At 46.8% G+C, this 23,181-nt stretch overlaps 1 protein-coding gene across 1 annotated transcript in view; it reads right to left on the reverse strand.

Moving 5' to 3' along the window:
- Window positions 1-10,793: 10,793 nt before the first annotated feature.
- OAZ2 (ornithine decarboxylase antizyme 2) overlaps window positions 10,794-23,181 on the reverse strand; it is a 28,227-nt gene continuing 15,839 nt past the window's right edge. The window contains 3 exon segments of the mRNA XM_077828840.1: window positions 10,794-12,493; window positions 15,069-15,154; window positions 17,429-17,604. Coding sequence (XP_077684966.1) covers window positions 12,360-12,493; window positions 15,069-15,154; window positions 17,429-17,604 — 396 coding nt within the window. The 3' untranslated portion in view covers window positions 10,794-12,359.

Here is a 23,181-nt window from a genome sequence, read left to right on the forward strand (position 1 = left end):
GAGCTACACATGAACTGTGCCATGGAGCAGGGAGGGGGGCCATGTCCTGCTTTGCCGCAGGGCTGGGGGTTGCTATTAGCACTCTGCTGCTTCGTGGACACTGTGTCCCCGCTCTGGCCGCCTCCCACTGCTGCCACATGGCCTGTGGCCCAGCCCGGTGCAGTGCGGGCACCGTGCCCTGGGGCTGGGCTGGAAAGGGCCTGGCAAAATGGTCCCTGCCACCATCTGCCCTCAGGTCCCTCAGTCAGTCCCCGGGGGCTTTTGGGACACAAATAAATCCTGGGTGCTGGGAGCCAGGTAGAGTTGCTCCCTGTGGTCCAGGGTCAGGCCACTGGGCCCCCTTGCCAAGTCCGCTGAAGACCTAGGGCTGGTGGGGCGGACGACAGCCATGCCGTTGCAGCCCTTTTCTGCCAGTGAGGCCACTCCCGGCGGGGCTGAGCACGGGGGCCATTGGCAGGGCAGGCTGGGAGACGAACCATAGGTGTGATGGAAGTTGAGCACCTGCCCCAGGCATGTCGCAGTGCTCATGTGCCCAGGTCCCATTGCGGCCCTGGTCTGAGCGCCCCTCCGGCCCATCCTGCACCCTCATGCTTTGCCAGGTGTTGGGCCCAACACACTGTGGGGAGGTGGAGGATGCACAGACCCGCCCTGGGCTGCTTGGTTTGTGCCCCAGTTCAGATGCCCACCCTGGTGCCACTATTTTCCCTGCGTCTCTAGGCTCCCTCCCCCGCCATGCAGTAGGGTGAGTGGTGCATGGACCTGTAATCACATGGGCTCTGCCTCCTACCCAGTCAGCGACGCCGGGTGCCATCCAGGGCCCTGTGGCTCTGCTCAGTGACTGGCCGGCCCAACGTGCCATCCAGCCCCCGCTGACCCAGAGCACAGGCAGGACTCCGCCAGGCAGGAGTGCAAAGGTTAAGAGGGTTTGGTGACGTCTGCAGCAAGGCTTAGTGGGCTGGCAATCCCGTTAAAGGGATAGCGCTGGCTGCGGCTCATCCATGGAAGAGGACATGGAGTAATTAAGGCGCTTACCTAGAATTGCGTAACGGGCTGAGGCCAGCCGCTCGCCCACCCGCCCACGTCTGTCCGTGGCGCACAGCCCCGGACGCCCTCTGTGCTTCTCACTCCGGTTCAGCTGGCGCCATTGCAGCACTGGGTGGGAGGGCCTGTGCTTATGCCATACTTCACAGGGGCATCCAAGCCCTGCCCTGCTGGAGTTGGGGGTCAGCTCCCAGCAGGCAGCACCCCGGGTGCTCCTGCTGAAGGGAACCACGGAGCAGGCTGGAGGACGGTTTCAGCATGTTGAGGGGCAAGACCAGGGTGCTGCAAGGCAGGGCTCCCATCCACGTGACCTGTGCATGGTCCTGACATGATTGCTGGGTGCCCCCTTGCGCCCCCTCCCCCTCAATGCATGCACATGGCTTACAGGTGGGGACAAAGGGAACGTTGCAGCCAGCAAGACAGTGGAAAAACTGGCCAGTTGGCCACTCTGGGCAGCCGTGGAAGCACCAGCCTGGTCAGAGCAGTCCTGGGGTGTTCCTGCCCAGCCCCCATCCAGTGTGCCAAGCCAGCGGGCAGGGAGAAGGGCACCCGAGAACGGTTTCATCACAGCCCAACACAGAGGGTGAGGGCCGAGTCTGTGCCAGAGGACTAGAGGCTTCACTCTGCATGTTCTCCTCGCTGTGCCCTCAGGGCTCCCCCCATAGCGCCCCTTTGGCAGCATCTCTGAGCCTCTGCACCCCCCTCGCCCCTGTGTGCTGTAGGCTGGGCACCTTGCCCTCGCCCCTTGCTGGCGAGCTGGAGGTGTCACTCCCTGGGGTACGGGAGGGGCTCGCCTGGCGGGCTGGCAGCGCGGCTCTAGCCGTGCGGCCTCCAATTGGTAGCCGCTCCCCAGGAGTGCTGGGGGAGGAGGACAGGCAGGGTTATTGTGACTTAACTCTGCCACTGCCCTTTATTCCTGTATCTTTGCTGCTCACGCCCCCGTGGGGGCAGCAGGGGTGTGCCAGCCCTCTCCCCCCCAGAGCGCCTGGTCACAGCTAGGGGTGCAGCCAGATAGATGTGCACCAGGTCCAGCGAGATATTAGCATCTAACGCCCAGTGCCATGGTAGAGCTAGTGCCATTAAAGAGAAGCACCCACCCCACGCTTCCGAGAGGTTAGGCTCAGCACACAGAGGAATACATGCAGAAAGCAAGCTCCTCACGCACGACACCACTTCCCAGCTGGGAACTATCACAACTGAACCCCGTCGGCACTTTTCACAGACCCTCAGGAGCCACTGCACCAGGTGGGTGAGGAGCAGCTGGATTCAGGACTCCACGCCACAGGTCCTGTAGCCAGGACGGTTTGGAGTGATCGTGGACCTGGGATTTCATCTTGGAGCTTTAGGTGACCAAAGTTTGGCTCCTGTTGTTCCTACTAGTTCACCCTAGCAGCTCGTGTACTGCCTACCCAAGAACCCCACCAGGACCCAACCAGAGGAAGCTCAGCAATCCTGAGTGAGCCTGGGGTGTGAGGAGAAGGACCCAAGCTGCAGCAGAGGAAGAGGCAGTAGAAGATGAAGTGCTGTTGCAATAAGCACCTTGGTTTGAGCAGTGGGAGGCGGATTAAAGCCACACAGGGGATCAATGAGCTCCTGTTTTCCCGGCAGTTGTTACTGGCTAGGACAAGCAGTCCTGTTCCTGCACACACTAACGGCAGCCACTCAGCCCTCAACTTCTGCACAGGACTGCCTTCCCTGCAGCTTCAGGACCTGACACTCCTGGCCCAGTCTACCTCCCCGTGATGTGCTGATGAGGTGAAGGACTCTGCAAGGGGAGGTTTCCCACTGGACAGGCCATTTCTCTGAAGGTCCCACCTTGCAGGAGTCTGAGTCTGGTGCCTGATGTCCCTCAGTGCTAATCAGGCACAACTCCCATAGCTCTTCCACTGCCAGACGCTGGAGGACGCTAAGGCATGCCAACATCCCCTTAGGAGCAGTGCTGCCCCACAGATTGGTGTCAGCACAGGCCAGCGAGTGAGGGCTGTTCTGAGGGCTTTAACTAGTGGCCCTAAATAGCCCCTGGGGCACGAGCAGGGGCAGTGCTGTCAGGATGCCAACAGGCTCACAGTGGTGGAACTAACATACTCCCAGGCTTCTCAGCGGAGGCCTCACAGAGCCAGGTGCACGGTGGATCAGTCACTATAGCCTGAAACTCACTAGCTCTGTGAGCAAAAGTCACCCTCGCTAGAAAAACAGTCTTCCCTGGAAAGACCGAGACTCCCTTGCACTGCATGCTTCACAAGGAGCCCAAATAGCCCAAGGCACAGGGGGGACTTTAATACATTTCAAGCCCCACCCAGGGGCTGCAGTGGCCCTGGTCTGCCTTTCACCTGTCTCTGATCCCCTAGAATAGCTGCTGGCTGCAGTGAGACACTCAGGGGAAAGGTAAGTCAGGCTGGCTTGAATCCATAGGCAGTCTTTTTCGCTTGGAGGCATAGAGCCTTTTGGGAGATAGCAGAGGAACCACCCTCACAGGCCTGCCGTGAAGTGTGGTGGTGCTGGGAGATGATCTGGAGACCAGACTCCCCCTGATACGATTGGGGCCAATATGGGCCTAGGAGGCTCAGCAGACCTGCCACTGCAGAGTTTTGCCAGGACTTTGGCTACCAGCATGACCAGTGCACAAGCAATGCGTGGTAAGGGGAGAAAAAAAACTCCTCCACCGCCCGAAACCAGCAGAGATAGGGAAGGAAAATACTTTTCTCCCCTGTGCTGGTCCCCTGTCATTCGTGCTGCCTTGTCACTTTAACAAGCATAGTGTGAATTTGATACTCCCTAGAAAAAACAGCTGTAGACTGGAATTTTCAAGGGGCTCACTGGAGTTAGGTCTCCAAACCCTATCACCACTGAGCAGGAAGTGGGTGTCTAATTCTCCTAGTCCCCACCCCCAACTCCCCCTCCTTGATGCACTCTAAGTGCAGCCTGGGGCATGGAAAGGAAAGGCTGGTTAGTTCAACCATTTAACACTTGAGGGTTTTTGTTTTTTTTTTTTGCTGACCCCCTTTTCACCAAATCACTTGTCAACTGGTGGGAGACGAGAAGCCGGCTCGCCTGGCGACAAAGCTACCGCCCCTGGGTGGAAGTGGTTTTATTTTGTCCCCGGGAGAGCTCTCTCCCCAGGAAAGAGCAGCCACTCAACGCCCCCTAAAATGGCACGGCTGCAGCAGCTCAGCTCTGCCGAGTTAAGGAGCGCAGTGTAGACATAACAGTTTCAGAGTAACAGCCGTGTTAGTCTGTACCCGCAAAAAGAGGAGGAGGACTTGGGGCACCTTAGAGACTAACAAATTGATTTGAGCATTAATTTGAGCCCTTTCGTGAGCTACAGCATCCGATGAAGTGAGCTGTAGCTCATGAAAGCTTATGCTCAAATAAATTTGTTTGTCTCTAAGGTGCCACAAGTCCTCCTTTTCTTCTTTCTTAGTGTAGGCATAGCTTCCTTTGCCTGTGCAGGTCTCCTTTAAGGTGAGAAGTCACGCTGAGAGGTAAAGTAGACAGTTTTATGCAATCTTGTTTGCATTTGCTAACAACATCCCAAAGCTTTCACCTTTCAGGGTCAGATTCTCCAGCCTACCCCTCCACTCCCTTCCCATCTAGACTCAGCCTGGGGCTTGGCTTTGCTTTGGGGGTTTTGCACCAATGTACAACCCCTGACCTGGTTACACTCCCCCCTGTAAGTCACCAGAGCAATCACCCTCTTGCAATCTCTCTCCCTTCAGGACAGCTCTCACTGTAGTCAGTTATATCAGCACCAACCCCCTTACTCCAGCCAAGCCCTCGCCCTCCCTGAGCATGAGATTTCTGGGTGTTAGAAGCTGGAGTGCTCACAGTCCCACTATTTTTTGAACAGGACAATGGGAACATGGAGAGGAGATGTGTTTCTGCATTGTAACACGATACCTGGGACCTCTTTAAACAGCCCTGCAGCTATGGAACTATCCGCGGTTAGAAGGGCAAGAGCCGGTTCAGTTGAAAGCCTGTTTTGACTGGACCGTGGTGAGCCATGAACCGTTGTGTACTGCAGCAACATTCTCTTTACGTGTTTTGCTCTCAGAGAGCTGATGGGTTTGGAGTAGTTTTGAGGGCTGAACGCCTGTAGCTGTATTCCACAGAGTCTAGCATCAGCGCACATGGGCCAAGGAGGGGAGAAGCTCCAGACAACTCCATAGCCTGGTGGACAGTGGAAGACACCTCACTGTTAATCACAAGCACTTTATGGAGTTATTCAGCAGCCAAAGATGGCATGCACCATGGGAGATGACACCAAGCACAGACCCTTTAGCTTGGCTGTAGCTGCTCCACAGATTGTTACTGTAAATGCAATTAGGATTTGGCCAAATTTAGCTTCAATTTAAATTGGAAAGGTGAAGGCAGGAAACTTCCACCCTTTACAGGAGACGGGGCTCCTGGTGCAGTCTTCCAGTAGTGCGTAAGACAGGCCAGTCCCAGGGTACAAGTTATCTATAGTGCCACCCTACTGCCAGTTTTTGAAAAGCAGCAGCGCTAAACTCCCTTTCGTACAGGTCATCTAAATTCACAGCTAGGTTACTGGCCTCGTTAGTGGGCCTGCATTGTAGCCCAAGGCTGTGCTGTGCATAGCCTATGTGAACAGCTAAGCTAGCTTCATGAAGCACCTCCTACCATGAAATGCACCTTTGGAATGGCTGCATTGCTGGATACAGACCAGGTGCCTGACACTCACTGAGGTGAGAAGTTCTTGCCATTTATGTTCCAACACCCCATTCCAATAGCAGCCAGCAGGGGTAGGGCTCCTTACCCCTGAGAGCAGCTGTTAACCATGACCTATTGTCACAGTCATGCTGATTCAGTAAGCCTAATGAGTTACAAGCTGCTTTGTATTTACCTTCAGCTTGCAGAAAGACTATGAAGTACTATATTGAGAAGCTAGTATATAACCCTTTCCTTACATGCAACATGGTAATGTATATGCACAAGGGGACAAAGTTGCTCTTTAATTTGTCCAAAAATCCTGCTTTAGGTGTAAGGTTCTTAAATAGTGTATGAATTCCATGTCCCTTGTTTCATCCAGGGCTGTGGCATGGAGGAATAAAGCCACAGCAGCTGTTTCCAGGCTTGATACAACCACACCAAGTGCTAGCAAGGATGTAGGACTGGAGTAGGAGTTATGAAACCTGCACATATTCTGCCTACACAGCTCAGTGCAGAGCGGCCAAGCTCCTGTAGACAGAACTTCATTTTCCTCCTACTGCAGGGATTTAAGCTGGAGTTTAGCTGCATGAGCTGAAATGCTCCCCACGGCTAGTTTGTAACTATTCAGAGGATGGTGCAGCTAAATGCACAGGTAAATGAGCTCCCCTTTGCACAGCATCATTCCTTAGAAAGACTACTTTACTTTGCTAAGCTCCAAAAACACAGTGGTGCAATTTCTGCAAACCCTCTAATGTACTGTCCTCAGTCATTTCCTCCCAACAAGGGCCATGCACTGATCCTCTAAAGCCTAGCTCCAGGCCAAAGTCAATTTTTTTTTTTAAACGAGGGGGAAAATTTCCCCCCGCTGAATGCTCAACCAACCAACCCCACCCCCCTCCAAAAGCTTTATTTACGCTACGTTTTGAAGTCAGTCAAATTCTGACAGTGAGGGGGAACTAGGGACACTTTCAGCAAGTTATGAATACTGAACCCCAGACAGCTTTACAACCTGAGCTCCAGCAGGCTGTTGCATGCCTGCTCAAGTTACTGACTGCTCACTGGGCAAGCTACTGCTGTGCAAAGATGCAGAGTATTCATAGATTCCAAGGTCAAAAAGGACCACTGCAATCATGTAGTCTGACCAGCCCCCTGCCCCTAGTATGATACAGGCCACAGGACTTCACTGAACATTAAACTGCCTCCTTACACTTCCCTCCACAGTAAACAGACAAGATGCGATCTTTGTCTAGTGATGCTGATAGATGTTCCCGCTGGCTGCCGCTGGGCAGGGATACTGCAGGCAGGGCACCCCCAGGCATCACCACCATGCAGTAGTGTTTGCAAGGTAGCAGAAGCTAGTTCTTATTTCAGCCTCAGGTGGCATGTGCCAGTCAATCAACAGCCAGAACTTTACATGCAGGGAAGTCAAGCAGCTTGACCCTGAGGAAGCCGATCGTGGAATCTAGCAACCCATCCATCCAGCTCTGTGTGATTTTACAAGCAACCCCAGTTTCTGGTCTTGTTTGTCACAAGGTGATTCAAAGCTGCCAGATACAAAAGCATGTTTTGCCTTGCCTAACAACCCAGGCCAGGGAAGTCTGATGGACCTGAGCCACCGAATTTTCCCAAAGCCCAGTGGGCTTAGGCACACCTCTAAAACAGCACCCTACAACCACTACCCCACTATTCCCTGCATGAGAGGTGCCCTCAGTCCATGGCTTTCAGCTGAGCAGTCCAGCCCTGAAAGCTCTTGGTTTAGAGCCAGTTACTATTGAATTGTCACAATACAAAGGTTGGGGAAACCATGCTGCAGCCTCTACCATCCAGATCATGTTTTGATAGCAGCTTAGAAATACGGCACATTGAGCCCAAGCTGCAGAGAACCATTATTTCTCTTGGCTTGAAAGCTGGAAAAAGAAGGTACTGAATCACCACTAGCCTGAGGATTAAAGCCTACTGATCAGGGTGAATGCCTGCAGATTTATTCCTTTGCGGGGGGGGGGGGGGGGGGGCGGGGGAGGGGAAGAGAGAACAGACTCCAGCTTTCCCTCCCTGCTGTTTTTCTATTTTTTCTTCTCTAATAGATCTTTCCCTACGTTGTCATCACTCTCTTCTCTTTCCCCACAGTGTGTTCTCTACCTCCTCTCATGATTTCTCCCCATCTACATTCCCTAATTTCTACTGGACTTTTCTAGTTTAGCCCATTACACACACCCATTTCCCCTAGGATGTGGGCATTTTATCAGACACCTTTTCCAAAGGAGCAAGCAGAAGACGGATAAAAGAGGTTTGGTCCATGGGACTGTCCGGGAGCAACTCTCAAATCAAGTCTTCTGCCACCATTGTGTGAAAGGAGTTCTTCAAGACCCTGCTTAGCAGCTCCATGTTTTACCTCAGCCTCTGGCTAGGAGGTATGGCAAGGGTCAAACACCTACCAGTTACTGGAAGGAAGGCGGCCATCTTCCTCACTGCCCCACACATCTCCAGGCTGCTGTGAGAATGGGAGGTCTCCACAACTCTACCCCTTCTCCCCTGGATTCTACTCTGAGTCCTCCTTCCCAGTCAACTTACTTATGCAGCTGCTCAGCTCCATGGTACGTACATAGTGGATCATTTGCTGACTTCAAATCCCGGTCAGGAATCACCACAATTTCCATGCAAGGCATGGAAGTTAACGAAGCATGGCAGAGTGCTGTACAGATAGACACATGACTGATGCGCATTCTCAAAATGCTGCCTCAAAGCCTCCCTGATTTGAATAGCCCCCCTCCCCCACACTGTGCCCCCCTCAAATAGCCCTCATATCTGGCTGCTCAGATTCGGCAGCCAGGCAATCCACCCTGGGGAAAACTTTTCACATTTAGCCTCACAAAATATTATGGAGTACGCACCAGGCTGCTATGACCATAGGAATATTTTCCTCATTTAGGTCTAACTTGCCATAAAGACAGCGCCAGTGTGTTTTTAATCTGCCAAAGGCACATTCTCTGGTCATTCTGCACCTGCTCAGCCTATTGTTGAATCGCTCCTTGCTGCTATCCAGGTTTCCTGTGTAAGGCTTCGTGAGCTATGTGATTAAGGGATATGCTGGATCTCCCAGGATCACTATGGGCATTTCAACATCCCCCACTGGAATCTTCTGGTCTGGAAAGAAAGTTCCTGCTTGGAGCTTTCTGTACAGGTCAGTGCTCCTGAAGATGCGTTCGTCATGCATCTTTCCAGATCACCCCACACTGAGATCAGTGAAATGTCTACAGTGATCCACAAGCACTTGCAATATCATAGAGAAGTACTCCATTCTACTGATGTACTCCATCACAAGATGGTCCAAGGCCAAAATTGGAATACACATGCAATCTATCACCCCTCCGCCCTTAGGGAATCCCACTGCTGCAAAGCCATTCACTATCTCATGCACATAGCCAAGAGTCACAGTCCTTCATAGCAGGATGTGATTAATGGCTCTGCACACTTACGTTAATGCAGCCCCAATGGTCAACTTCTCAACTCCAAACTGATTTGCAACCGACCAGTAGCGGTCTGGAGTCGCCAGCTTCCACACAGCGATCGCCACACACTTCTCCACGGAGAAGGCAGCTCTCATTTTGGTGTCCTTGTGCTGTGTACAGTTCCTGGAAGGTGGCTTTCTATATCCCAAACTTCTGCAGGCACTGCTCATCATCCCAGACTTGCATAATGATCCAATCCCACCACTCATTGTTAGTTTCCCAAGCCCAAAAGCGATGGTCTACTGTATGCAACTGCTCAGTGAATGCTAAAAGTAACCTAGGCTTGTTTCTTTCCATGGCACACAGCAGGTAAGGCAACTCTGATTCCTATTCAGATTCAGAGCTCATTATAGACTGCATGACCAACCGCAATGTGCTGATAACAGTGACCACAACAGTAGACAGCAATGCGGGATTCATCCTTTCAGACAGAGATGGTGTGTGCACAGTAAATAGGGGCACATTGAAAAATGTTGCAAAACACAGTCAGAAGTCCATGGAATGCTGGGATGGAAAGAACTGCATCATGGGGACAGAATCCAAACCCATGATGGACTGTGATCCACTCCACCTTCCTAGCTTCAGAAGGGGGTAAGTAGCACAGTGGGATAGCTACCCACAATGCACTGCTCTCACTGTCAATGCTAGAGCACCAACTGTGAAAGCACTCTGTGACAAAAGGAGGGTTGTGTGAACATGCACAAGCGACAGAATTATACTGTTTTTTGATTGTCAGCTTAACTTTTGTCAACAAAAGTCAGAGGAGACAAGGCCTTAAGGTGCAGTTTATCTTCCAGCTCTTTGAAGGTGATATTAGAACAATCACACATGGCCAAACATCACTGCTAACTGCTCCAAACTCGGATGCTACACTATTCACACCTAATTGTTGGGTGACACCCATCCATCACAATATAACTTTGCATAGGAAGTTACCAAGCAATGTTATCAAGATTTAGAGAAAACCATCTAAGTAGCACGAAAACAACAACATTTAAAAAGCTGCCACATCTCACACTGTATGAATAAATGTAAGATACTTTTAACATTGGAGAATTTTAGGTTTTGCAGATTTCTCTACAATCTCATTACTCAAGAAAATCTGCAAGACAAATACATTGTTGGTGTGTCAATACATACAGCAGGGAATTCCACTACATATTAAACTGCTCTGCCTGCTCATCCAGGAGATCAGCCAGTCAGTCTTAACAGGGACAGTGCAAGGTTAGTCCCTTCAGTATATTTCAGTGAGTTTAGTTTTGCAGCTCCTACCACTGTCTCGATGGGACTATTTCACAGCTTTGTAAGTTGCCCTGGAAGGAAGTCTCATAAGACCAGACTAAATAGAACCATTTTACTGTAATAATATAGACTAGAGGATGATGGTTAAATACCTTTCAAAAGTCTCACATTCAGCTCAGCCCTGGCTACATCATAGAGGTATGTGGAAGTATCCCCTATCCCTTGTCAATACTGAAACTCAGTCAATCCACACCCTGCCATGGGAGGCTTGGACATCCAAGCCAGCAACCAAATACTTCCATCTTGGGGGGAAGGGAATGAGGGAGACAGACGCCAACTTTAAAATCATTTATTCACACACTAACAACATGTGACCCAACCCCTCCCCAAAATAAACAGTGACTATGAAAGTCTATGGAATGGCTTCAGCTTTCAGACAACATCCTCCACATAAACATGAAAGCAGAACAAAGCATACAAGGACAATGCAATGGATAAGGCAGCCAGGTCAGCAAGAGAGCTCACAATGCATCCCCAATGGAGGATTTATAAATATATATTTCTCATGTAGCAGTCAAAGAAAGATTAAAACCAAATGGCATCAACAGAAGAGCTTAACTCTTTTCTCGAACATTAGAAGTGATTCAGAAAGACACAAATGACAGCCAGCAGTTCCACCCTCCTCCCATCCTGTCCCATCCCCACTGACAGTCACAGGGAGGGAGAACTGCAGAATTGATCTGAGGAGGAAGGCAGTACAGATGGAGTCTCCTTCACCATCCTGGTCCCGCTGTGCTGCATTCCGCTCCCTTTGGGGTTTGATACAGAGCCTGTCTCAGCAGCGTTTGAAGTCTCCAAGGGCCTCTCTGTGGAGCTGGTAACAGAGGCATGGACCTCTGCTTTGAGATGAGGAAGATCATGAAGGAAGTGATGAATTAAAAACTAAAGCCCCCTTAACCAGTCTCACCAGAGACTTTAAAGCCAGTGACCCACATTCAGACCAGGATAGCTCACACCTTTCCTAAGGACTCCCAACCGCTCCACACAACTAACACACGAGCAGCCAAAGAGCTCACCTGAACCAGAGGTAGTGCTCCAATGCTCCTTTTATTCAATTTAAGGAGAGTACCACTGCAGCACTGCCAGAGGCCTAGGCAAAGGCTCTTCTTCTAAAATAAAGCACCCGCTGGGTAAAGGTAACCTGAATGCTCCTTTGTTGAATGCTGCCATAGCGCAGTGCTGACCTTGAACAGAGTAAGACTGCTTAAACCAAAGCTGGAAGAGCAAGCTGGGGTAAGCTGTATATAGCATTGGTTACCCCAGTGCAGAAACATATAAGGTTTTAAATGTAGTGTCATTAAGAGTTAACTCAAGCACATCCCTTCTGTGTGTCTACACCCAAAACATGCCTTACATTTAAGAGTCTGAGTGAACATAAAAATAGACAAGTCTTTAAAATGTGTGCCACACATCCGGTGATCAGGAAAAAAAAAAACACTGATTGAAAAAGTCAAGAAACTGATACTGCTTCTAGCCACGGCGTTCCCCCTGGCATGCCAGGCTTCCATTCACAGCCCAAGCATGAGGCACTGCTAGGCTAACAAGTATACCACACAACTGTATTTAAAGAGCTTCTATGTCAGTTCATAAACATCTTCCATTTACTATTTGGAGATTACGTGTGTGTGTGTGTATATAGATATATAGATATAGATATATAGTTCTCTATGTAACACATTTCAATGAAAAGTCAACTCTGAGGATATACAGGCCAATCTAACAATGAGAAATGCAGTTTCAGTCCAACAGAAGCTTGTTTTCCCTTTCCGCATGAAAGGAGATTTAACCCCTTCTCCTCTCAAAAGCATCTTCAGGTCACGCTGTCGTACTCCACAGGGGCTATTCTTCATCAGAGGAAGAGTTCTGATCCAGAGAGTACACCATGAACATCACGTCGGGTTGCGATGGAACGCAGGGGTGGCCAGGCCTCACAATCTCAAAGCCCAAGAAACTGAATGTCTTCAGAAGTGGAGCTACCCAAGGGGAGGGAAGAGAGAGATACTGTTAACCTCAGGAATGAAATGCCTTGTTAGCTGTATTCCCCAGCACAAAGTCCAGGTGGGGAATCAATATGCACATGGGCAAACTCCACATTTTCAGGGCTGCACTGCACATCAAAAAAGGAATTTTTAGGTGGGCTGACCTTTTAAACTCAAAGATTCGTGGTTACCTTGTCCTTTCCCTATGTCTTTTTCTTCACCTGTATCTTGTCTGTTCTTTATGCTGTATCTCCATTTCCCTCCCCCTGCTTCCTCCACTCTTTGGGTATCTTGTCTAGAGCTCATTGAGGCAGGGACTGTCTGAGTGTACAGTGCTTAGCACAACAAGGCCAGGATCCTGACTGGGGCCTCTAGATGCCAATGCAATACACAGTTGCAGAAAATGTGGACACCAAATAGGAAGATTGGTAAAAATCACAGCAGCACCTAAGCACCTCACAATGAACTAGCCCCTATCTCCCAGGGATGCTGTGAGAAATATTATTTACAGATGGGCAAGTGAGGCCCAGGAAGATTAAGTGACTTGCTCAAGGTTACACAGAGTCTATGGCAGTCACAAATTCCCCAGAGCTCCAAGTCCAGTGCTCTTAGACACAAGACCATCCTACATCTATTGGTAGAATCTGTAAAGTGTAGTATACACCCTAACAAAGTGTGACCTTCTTACATCACCTATGAAAGCAGTGGGTGTCGTACAAGAAATCCTTTTAACCTCTGCAGAAGGGGCATTGGGTCAGTCCCTGATCATTTTATCTCACATACTTAATATATAACAAGGACAAGCCTTCCAACATCCGTAGTGGACTTTGTAAGCCACACATTTAATGCTAACAAATTCAGGTGTGCAGTGTTGTTGTAGTCATGTTGTTCCCAGGGTAACAAAGAGACAAGGTGGTGAGGTAATATATTTTATTGGATCAGCTTCTGTTACCCCACCCAACTTGTGTCTGACTTGCTTCTTCCAGCTGCCTGTAAGACACTATTGTGGACTCACTCCACACCACTAGGTACAATATTATTTGTAGACTAGACTTAATTGGGAGTCTGAATACATCTTCCCTGGCAGATGCAAATTTGAGCTGGGGAGCAATGGCATGAACTGTCAGTACCAAAGGATTACATAAAAATAAGCTTAACCAGCCAACAGCATTCTTGCGGGGATGTGGGCACTTGACACACACTTGGTGGGCTTGACCATGGTGAAAGCCTTTGGGCCCAGATGAAGGTCACACTCACTCAGTAGCAGTTAGGGACTGACTAATGATGGCAGCCAGTGCTAGAAGGGAGAGGGGAAGAGAACAAGGAAGTGCCCACTCATTGTGGCAGATTTGTTCTGTGTACTGAAGTATTTAGCACTGGAATGTGAGCTCCAGATCATGAGGAAGAAAGGGTTTGAACACTGACAGTCAATTGTTTCAGGAACAGGTAAGAAATTTCACTGCAAGGTAAAGTAATTTTAGTTGCCTTTGTACACATCTCCCAGAAACCAGCTATTACTGGCTGCCACAGTGGGTAACTCAAGTGTGCTGCCAGCTTTCTATTCATGAGAACAAAAATTTCTCACTTCCAGAAAGACGCTGTCCAGCTAACCGATTTTTAAAAATATTTTCCTGTGTTTAGTGCAAGTGAGGAGCTCCTACCGATCTGAAGATAAAACAGTGATGCATGAAGACATAGAATAATCCTTTTTTGAGAAGCAGAGGACTAACATTAGATTCGTAAGAAGAATTTTGTTGCATCTATTAATCACTTCTACCATCACAAGGTTGTTTGATTACTAGATATTCACTCACATCTTGTCAAATTTAATACTGGCTTATTCATAACCTTGTGCTTTGCCATAAATTCCCTCAGGCTTCCTTGTTCTAATCACCTATCTGATACATCTATCTTTAGATACTAGCATATCCCTCTTAAGTCATGAGCACCTACAGGCAGGATAAGTATTACCCACAGGTCTGGAAGAAAACAGAAGTGCTGGGAGATCAACTGGTCAAACATCTGCTCAGAAACGATGACAGGGATCAACACCAGGGCACAGAGCCAGGCGCAACCATCACTAAAAGTGTTTTAGTTCCCCCGTGGGGTAGGACAGCCACCCCACTACAAATCATGTGAACCTTGCAGTTTCATTTCTTGCTGAGAGGAAACATTAAATGAGTCCTGACTAAAGATATTAGAGATCCTGCATTGCTACTGAAGTAGTAGGAAAGGGCACTTCTCTGCATGGCAGCCTTACTGTCCAACAGCTCAATTCCTACTGATGCAAGTTACTTTGGACATCCAGCCACAGAGACGTCCAATATCCCTTCTTTACAAGCAATAATCAGGCATTCATATAAGTCAACCGAAATAATTTCTGACTGGGCAAGTAATTTGCAAGAAAGCTAATTACGACAGTGCTTGTTGTGCAGAGATTACAACAGGAAACTTCCTACCGGCGGAAGTGGCCTGGTGAAGCCCTGCAGAGGCCAGTACTCTGCAGAGCAACAGCTGCTTCACTCTATTCTGAGGGAGGAAAAAACCACACAGAGGCGAAAGTTCTCACCTCTATCTTCTCTACTTTTTCTGAAGCAAATAAAGACGTAGTTTGCTTTCATTTTCTCTTCAGCAAATTCCAACAGTGCTAGCAATCTGTCAGGGAGGAGGAAAGGGCACATTAGTTACACCAAGCGATCAGTCCCAAGGAAGTGGCTGGGCGCTGTCAGCCTGACTTATGAGGAGGAATTGCTAAGGTGTTCTGAGGCACAATAGATGCATCCACACTGACACATGGGAATTATGCACTTTGGTTAACACTGGAGGAAGAAATCTTGCAACAAAGCCCTGTTGAGGCAGGGCCTGTCTTTTTGTTGTTTTATTGCCCCTAGCTTAATGGGGTCCTGAGCCATAACTAGTCACCACAGTAATACACGTTAATAATATGAGTCACTGAGTGAGTCTTCCAGCCCTTTCATTGCACATGAGGAAAGTGTTCAAGAATTTCCTTGGCACTAGACAGGGTGAGCTTTCCCACATTCATGCCAGTGCGCTAGGCATGGATATCTGTCCCACCATAACAACTGCTGAAGTCTGGGAGGTAGGCCTGATCTACATTGAAAAGTTGCATCAGCAAAGGTACCTCAGTCAGAGGGGTGAAAAAAAGCCAGCCCCTGACTGATGCAGCTATGCCAATCCCGCCCTGCCCATCCCCGGTGGACACAGCTGTGTCCGTGGAAGAGGACATAGCTAACTTCATTCATGGAACTGGTGTTTCTACACCAACAGGAACAGCCTTCTGTCCGGTGTAGGCTGCCTCTATGCTACGAGGGTTTGCCAGCACAGACATCCTGACATGGTTCAGACATGCCTTTAGTCTGAGCTGGCAGAGAAATGGTTGGTAACCAAGAGCGCCATATTTCAGAAGCAACAGTTCATAAGCCGCTATTGATCCAACCTGTGCCCCACTTAAACTTTAAATGATTTGTTACATTTCCTTTATAAAAAAGGAGGGGGGAGGAAGGGAAGGAGGCAAAGAGGAAAAATTGCCTAGGTGAGCCAGTGAGAATTTTTGCATATTGTTTCACAGAACAGGTCTCCTACTCATGATGCAATTTTCCATCAGTGCATCATGGTGAGGTGGCAGAAAACATCTGAAATATTTTCTACCAACTAGTAAAACATAAATTGCACTGATCCCAAGTACCACAGCCCCACTGATCAGTTTAGTCTGGGCTCTACCATCAGTCATTGACCTGAGACTTGAGTACAGTACCACAAGAACATTTACTAATAGGAATTTCAAGACCTAATTAAACAGCAGCCAGCAAGATTGGAGAACACCTAGGGATTGGAAGGGATTTTGTTAATATGATAATCATCGATTTTAATTATAACTTCCAAGGCTTATTTTACCTAACTAAAAATAATCTGTTACGAAATTGTGGTGACTTGGGCAGACAAATACCCTCAGAGAAGAATCAGTGCCTGGGGGAGTTGGGAGAGCTGGAATATTTATGAACTACAGAAAAATACAAGGATTTCTCCAGATCCTGTTTGTGCAATATGAAGTACAGTGCAGGTGTACACTGAATATTCTGCTAGCGTGTGTACCAACATATTTAGGTACCATATGAAGTTGGATCAAATTTTTAAAGGCACACAAATCTACATTTGGGATCAAACAAAAGAAGTGGAAAGGCAAATGACTATGGAAGGATATAGAGGTGAAAGGGAGATTCTGACATGTTGCCTGATAAGGGCCCAATGAAATTTACACACAACATTTATAATTAATCTGTGTTGTCCACTTCAACATGAAGTTATGGGATCTCAGAGTTCAGAGATACTTTAAAGGGTTCTGGGATGGCTACAGGAGAACAGACAGCTCCACTAAGAGCAGGCTAACTCAAACTGATGACAAAGGAAAATTATGCTTTGGAACAATGTAATTATCTGTAGGGAAATAAAAATGCTCACCCCCAAAAGCTTGTCTAATTGGTCAAGACAAAAATTTGAGGAGATAACCCCTTCTCCATAAACATTTAGTCACCAGCCCTTGCTAGAGGCAGATTACCAGAGCAAGATCACTACTGGTCTGACCTGGAATGGGAAATACTATGTACCAAATAATCATGTTGACCCTTTACACTATTTGAATTCTTATGCTAAAAAGGAGAAGGGCAAATGTCTCTTGATCCCTAGGGGGGAAGAAAAAATACACACAGAACCACAAAAATATGGAAGCTTTGGTGTAGAAGGGAATAATGGAATATTTATATTTACAATCTAAGAATGGAGGTATAGAATAAATCCCTTCCCCCTTTATCCTGTCAAAGCAATCCCCCGTGTCACATTGGCTACAAGCCATACCTTCTTCCACAGGCAGTTAACCCTGCATATGGCACTCACACAGCTTTAGGATCTTACCCTTCTTTGCTCCCGTCAGCTAATAAGCCATCAGGGATTTCCACAAAAAGGCTCTGATTGGAAAGCACTGCATCCCAGGAGGAGATCTTCACTTCCGTAATCTTGTACTGGAAGTGGACAATGTGAGGTTTCCCTTCATGCACTGGGACATCTTGGTTAACAGTGAGCTTCTCGTCCTTCAGATTTTGATGGGGGGAAAAAAGGGAAGAGTGAAATACAGTCTGAGCTACTAAAATAAATTCAGTTATTTCAATGTCCTTCAACACTAGGTAATGTTGGTGCCACCTGTGGGGTTCCATTTAGGAAAAAATACCTACGATTTAGAACAGTTTTACAAGCCATAGCCTGATTTGAAAATTTGTGTTAGTGCAATTTTAAATTAACATTTATAATGAACTAAAATAGAAATGCTTTTTTGGAACTGACTGAATGGGTCTTGCTTAAATTTTACAAATTGCTACAGAACAAAGAACAAAATACTAAAACTGTTTGGCTCCAAATTCTTTCCAGACAGGATTCCTCCCCCACCCCAAGACTTCACCACTCCCTTTAACTCTAAAAAAGAAGGCCTGACATGCTAGTACCCACCTGTGAGAACAGACACCCAGGATTACTAGTCACATTGAGACATTAAGGCCAAAGAGTTCTAAGGATCTACATTCATCTAGTACAGTGTAAGTAAGTGAATTAATTTGCCAAACTCCGTGGTAAACATGTGCTTAGTCCTAACTACAGAGAATTTGCTAGAAGATTCGAATCTTCCACTGAAAAGTTGTATTAGCTATGATTGCGTGTGCCCAGACCATGACCAATCAGAAACATACGAGAGATCAATACTTTAGCTATGTTTAAAGCTCTCCTAGACACTTTAAAGCCTAAAAACACCTATCCAATGCTTTTGTAGAATATTCTATTTTCAATCTAGCCTAAAATATGAACTTCAGAAAGATGAACATTTAATAAAGGGTTTTTTCTACTACTAAGAAATGCGAAGTAAAACGTGAAATTTTAATTAGGAAAGAATAATTAAAAACTCAAACAGATACAAAACAGTCACTTTGGCAACTGATGCCTATAAATAGGTAAAGAACATGTAACTAAAAATCCACTATTTTAAGGGTGTTTTTTTTTTAAAAACATTGTCTGATCCTAGAGTAGACAGTGTGTTGTCATACCATAACGATCACCGTAAAGAGAACTCAAGTTTCCTCATTCAAATTCCCTCCAGTTCAATTATAACTTGTTTTGCTGATACTACGTGTTCAGAATTACACGTGTGAACAGCAGTAACGGCATTTCATTCCACAACAGGTTACACTGACCAATCTGTACAATTAACTATGTCCCAGAGAACACAGCTGTCTTCAGTTCCAATACTCACTTAGTAGTACAGAGTATCCACTAAGGTCTGACCAGTTCTGTGCCCAATGGCATTCCAAAGCATTTGCCCAAAGTCAGATTTACAGCTCCTAAATCTGAAGCTATTGCAGCCACTAGCCAATTCCAGTGCACATGGATCTGGTGGTCTATCTTTGTTGGGGTTCTCTGAATTCATGTTCTTGCATAAAACATGAGTGAATGAACTCTTGAGCATTTCCCAGAACTTACTGCCAAAGCAGGAGGCATCAAATGAGTATTAAACAGCAGACAGAAGTCTTTAGCGGTCAAATTGAACCGAAGTGGTAATGAAAGGCAGGCTATCAGAACTCATGTTTAGTGACGTCTCACTGACAAAGATGTCAGGTCGGAAACACTATTTGGATGCATTCTATATTTCAAATGTATGTCCAAAAAGATGCCATTTCAAATATATCAGCTGCCAGTTACAGTTGTAAACAAAATGAATAACAGAATTTTAATTATTAATGGCCTATTTGTCTTAAGGACTTTCCTGCAGCTGAAAATTGACATTCACGGTTCCTCTCTATTACAGTTATAGTTACTGTAGCATGAAAGATGACAGTATTGCTTTCTTTGGATTTTGCCTAAGAAAAATCTCTGGGGAAACACCAAGAACAGCTTAAGTCATCCAAGACTAATGAAGTCAGAGATGCCAACAAGTAGAAAGACAGCATCAGTTTTGAAAGTGAGGCTATGGCAAGGCCTGGGAACACTGCATTGCTAAAAGACTCCTGCTAGCTGATCCAGGAGAACTGACTGGCTAGAAGGAAACAGCAACCAGCACTCCTCAACCAGAAGGTAGCATGCCTGGGAAGAACATTTGTGATACCACCCCTTACAAGGAAGAAAGGCTTTTATTAAGAGGAATGTTTCAATGGCAGGTTCTGTTCACCCTACAGCACGTTGGACTCACGTTCATCAGTGAGGTTCTACAACACAGCAGTGCTGCTTTCTACAGCACACTGAAACTCCTGGTGGTAGTGGGTCAAAAGTGGATTTTTTACTGAGTTACATATGTAATGATTATATTAATCACTTCCACTAGTCCTCAGGTTATTTTGATACTAACTTCAAAAACTCGCTTTGAGTCTTCGGTTTTACTCTGCCTTGCATTCTCAGCTTCAAACAGTTGCTTCGTGTGGACAATGCAGATATGCTAGAAATCAGTGGTGAAGCTGGAGTTTTGACAAGTGAGCAGAGGGGCAGTTGGGGCTTTGGCCACTGGGAAGAGATGGGAATCAGTTTGGGTTTTTATTTAATGAAATTTATTTTGAAAGTGTTCCCACCTGAAGCATGTACACATGAACAACATTTAATAAAAAAATTGGAAGCAGTCTGCAAAGTAGGAAATCCTCCCAAGCTGTCACCCCACCTAATACTTTCCTAGCAAAAGACTGGGGGAAAGCGCTAGTTTTGCAACATGATTGAATGGTCAGCAAATTTGGGTTCTGAAAGACCCTCCTCTCCAAACTGTCTCAAGAACCCTCCCAACTAAGCCAGCTGACTCCACCCAAGTGCCTCAGCTGCTCTCAACTGAGTCTCCTCACGTAAGAGATGGTCTCTGAGGGACTTAACCTGTATAACCCTAAATGGCTTAAAACCAACACTGTACTGTACCCAAACATTAACGGGAAGCTGTGTTGATTATGGAATACAGGTGTCACATGCGGTTTTCAAGCACCATCAAGAAAGCAAGCAGCTGGTGGATTCCTGGTAATGTTAGTGCACAGCACCATCTGGAGCACATGACAGTGATCCAGTCTGGCAGTGACAAGGCATGGATTACCCTGGAGAGGTCCCACAACCACAAGGAATGGTCCTGGCCAAGGGTAGAAGGTAAAAAGCATTCTCAGCTAGTGAAGCTATTTTAAGCACCCAGGAGACAGAGGAATATCGGGGAATTCGGGAAGGTATCTTTCTCATCTCCCTTGCGCACAGGAGGAGATCGGATATTCAGTTTGTTTTTTAAACGGGAATTCAACTCCGTTCCCACCCAGCAACTCTCAACAGCAACCAGCTGCTCCATGGTCCCCAACCCTAATCACTTCTTCACCCCAACTGTCATAGATAACCACTGTAGCCGCACTTTTCTGCTAAATAATCAGCTTTAAAATAGTTAAGGATGGCACTGAAGTCATCATTAGGTTTCTGAGTCAACAATCCTTGGAGACAAATAGTGCCACTCACAGCTCTCAGGGTTATTGCTTCAGTTTGTCCAGTTACAGGCTCAGGAAGACAAAAACATTGCAAACGTGACTGATGGGTATTATCTGTGCAATCCCAATGGCTAAAATCTCATCTGGAAAAGCATTTAGAATCTGCAGCCAACTTCTAATTTAGGGGGCAGACTCTAGGGACAAATCTGCTGCTGAATCACAGAAGGAGGAGGGGAAGGGGAAAAAAAAAAAAAAAAGACTCCCAGACAGACTTATGCCCCCTCACTCCCTGATGGTATCAATGGATGATAGTGTAGAGTTAGATAAGCAAACTTCGAGACCATTCAGTCAATCAACAAAGCGCATAGTTCTCTGAAGAGGATGTAACTTGAAGTGAAAAAACCCACTGCCAATATCATAATTTATGCTGAAATCTTATTTTTAAAATGTCAGATTACTTCACCAAATCAGTACTAGAACTCCCACCTGCTGCTGATTCATTTTATTCTATTAGCCAGACCTAATACAGCGCACACGGCAATGCAACAGGAACACTGCTACAGACGAACACCATCTTGTGAAAACAGCCATTATAAAAAAAGGTATTGTGAGTAGCATGCATCTGTTCTAGCCAATAAGCCCACATTACAGTGCCAACTATGCGGTTGACAACCAATTTTAAGTGCTAGTATAGTTTAGAACCAACGAGGACTGGGATATTCTCCACCTCCACATAACTACGGAAGCCAAACTATGGTTCAGACTAATCTCCCCGGTAGCCAAGTTTTAACAGTTGCCAGAAAAAAAACTGTCTGCATTCCTCAGCATGCCTGTGCTAGCCACCGTTCAGATGTCTTGCTAGCACAGTTTCAACCAAAGAATGGCCCAGGCCTAAGTGTTACAGTAAGGTGGATGCTACAGCTATAACGCAACTGCACTGAGCCTTTGTTTACAGATGGATTTGAGGAGTGTCAGCCTCAAGTTTACATCCTGACTAGTCAGCTTCTGCTCTAAGATGGTATTAAGATCAGATCACCGGTGTTTGATTCTATTAAAACTCAGAGGATTGTACTTGTTTATAGTGTCCAATGCTGGATTAGGTAGCCTCTCACATCTAATCAGACTGTTTTGGGTTTGCTAACTTGAGCAAGAGAAGTTGCCATCTGTTCTGAATGCACAAAACACAGAATAGCAGTGCTGAAAAATGGGTTGACTTTTCCTGTGGGGAACAGGTTTATTCATTAGGTGTGAAGGGAGCTTGCATGGTTCCGCACACTCACTGTATTTACTATAGCTTCAAACCATCAACCTTAACAAAACTACTGGGGGTAACAGCTGTTGTGGCCAAGCCAGGTTATAACAGCTGGGACAGAGTCAGTTTTAAAAGTCATGCCTTAGCCCAAGGACAATCCTGAACTACAGAAGTGTATTTTTAAAAAGAGATCATTAAAACTGTTTGGCTCTATGCATACTAGCCAATCAGATTCCTCAATAGGAGGTATACACAGTACTTTCATGGTGCTCTTGTTTCTGTAGCGCAGAAAGGGCCTTAGTTTCAGGAAGATCTTCTGTTTCCACTGTTATGCTTGAGGGTGAGATTAAAAAAAAGAAGACGACACAGAATGTTTCAGAAGGCAAAAAACTAGGACCAGGAAGGGAGAAAGCAGTGGGCTGGGACTGACAGATTGAAAAGGGAGGTCTATATATGCATCTACACAGAAAGGATGGCAGAGTGTTATAGGATAGGGGAAAAGCTGCCCGTATCTGTCCTGTCCTTTCTGCTCGGAGTAGATATGCATGTGTGAGGGTTCTCCCTCCCCGCAAACCTCATCACAGCTACTTAAGTTTCTTTCCTGCCAAAGAACCCCCATCCCCACACTCTATTGGAATAAACTGGGCCAGGTTATGACAATAGAGCAGCATAACTACATGGATTAACCTTGGGCCTAATTCCCAAACAATTGGGGGAAACAAGTTTTATACAAGCCCTCTCTCAGGTGGCTGTTTCTTTATCGATGTATATTGAAATACAATTAAACCACTATCTCCCCAGCTCAAAAACATGGAGTCGGGAAGAAAAGTCGGTTTCCAGGAATGGGAAGCAGATCAGGAGACTTCTGAAATCTGCTCAAAGAAGTTCTATTTATGACCTAAAGTTTGGTTTCAGGTCAACTCAGCAGGATACATGCAAATGAG

The sequence above is a fragment of the Eretmochelys imbricata genome, chromosome 10 (genome assembly GCF_965152235.1).
Source record: "Eretmochelys imbricata isolate rEreImb1 chromosome 10, rEreImb1.hap1, whole genome shotgun sequence".
In the NCBI taxonomy this organism is placed as follows: domain Eukaryota; kingdom Metazoa; phylum Chordata; order Testudines; family Cheloniidae; genus Eretmochelys; species Eretmochelys imbricata.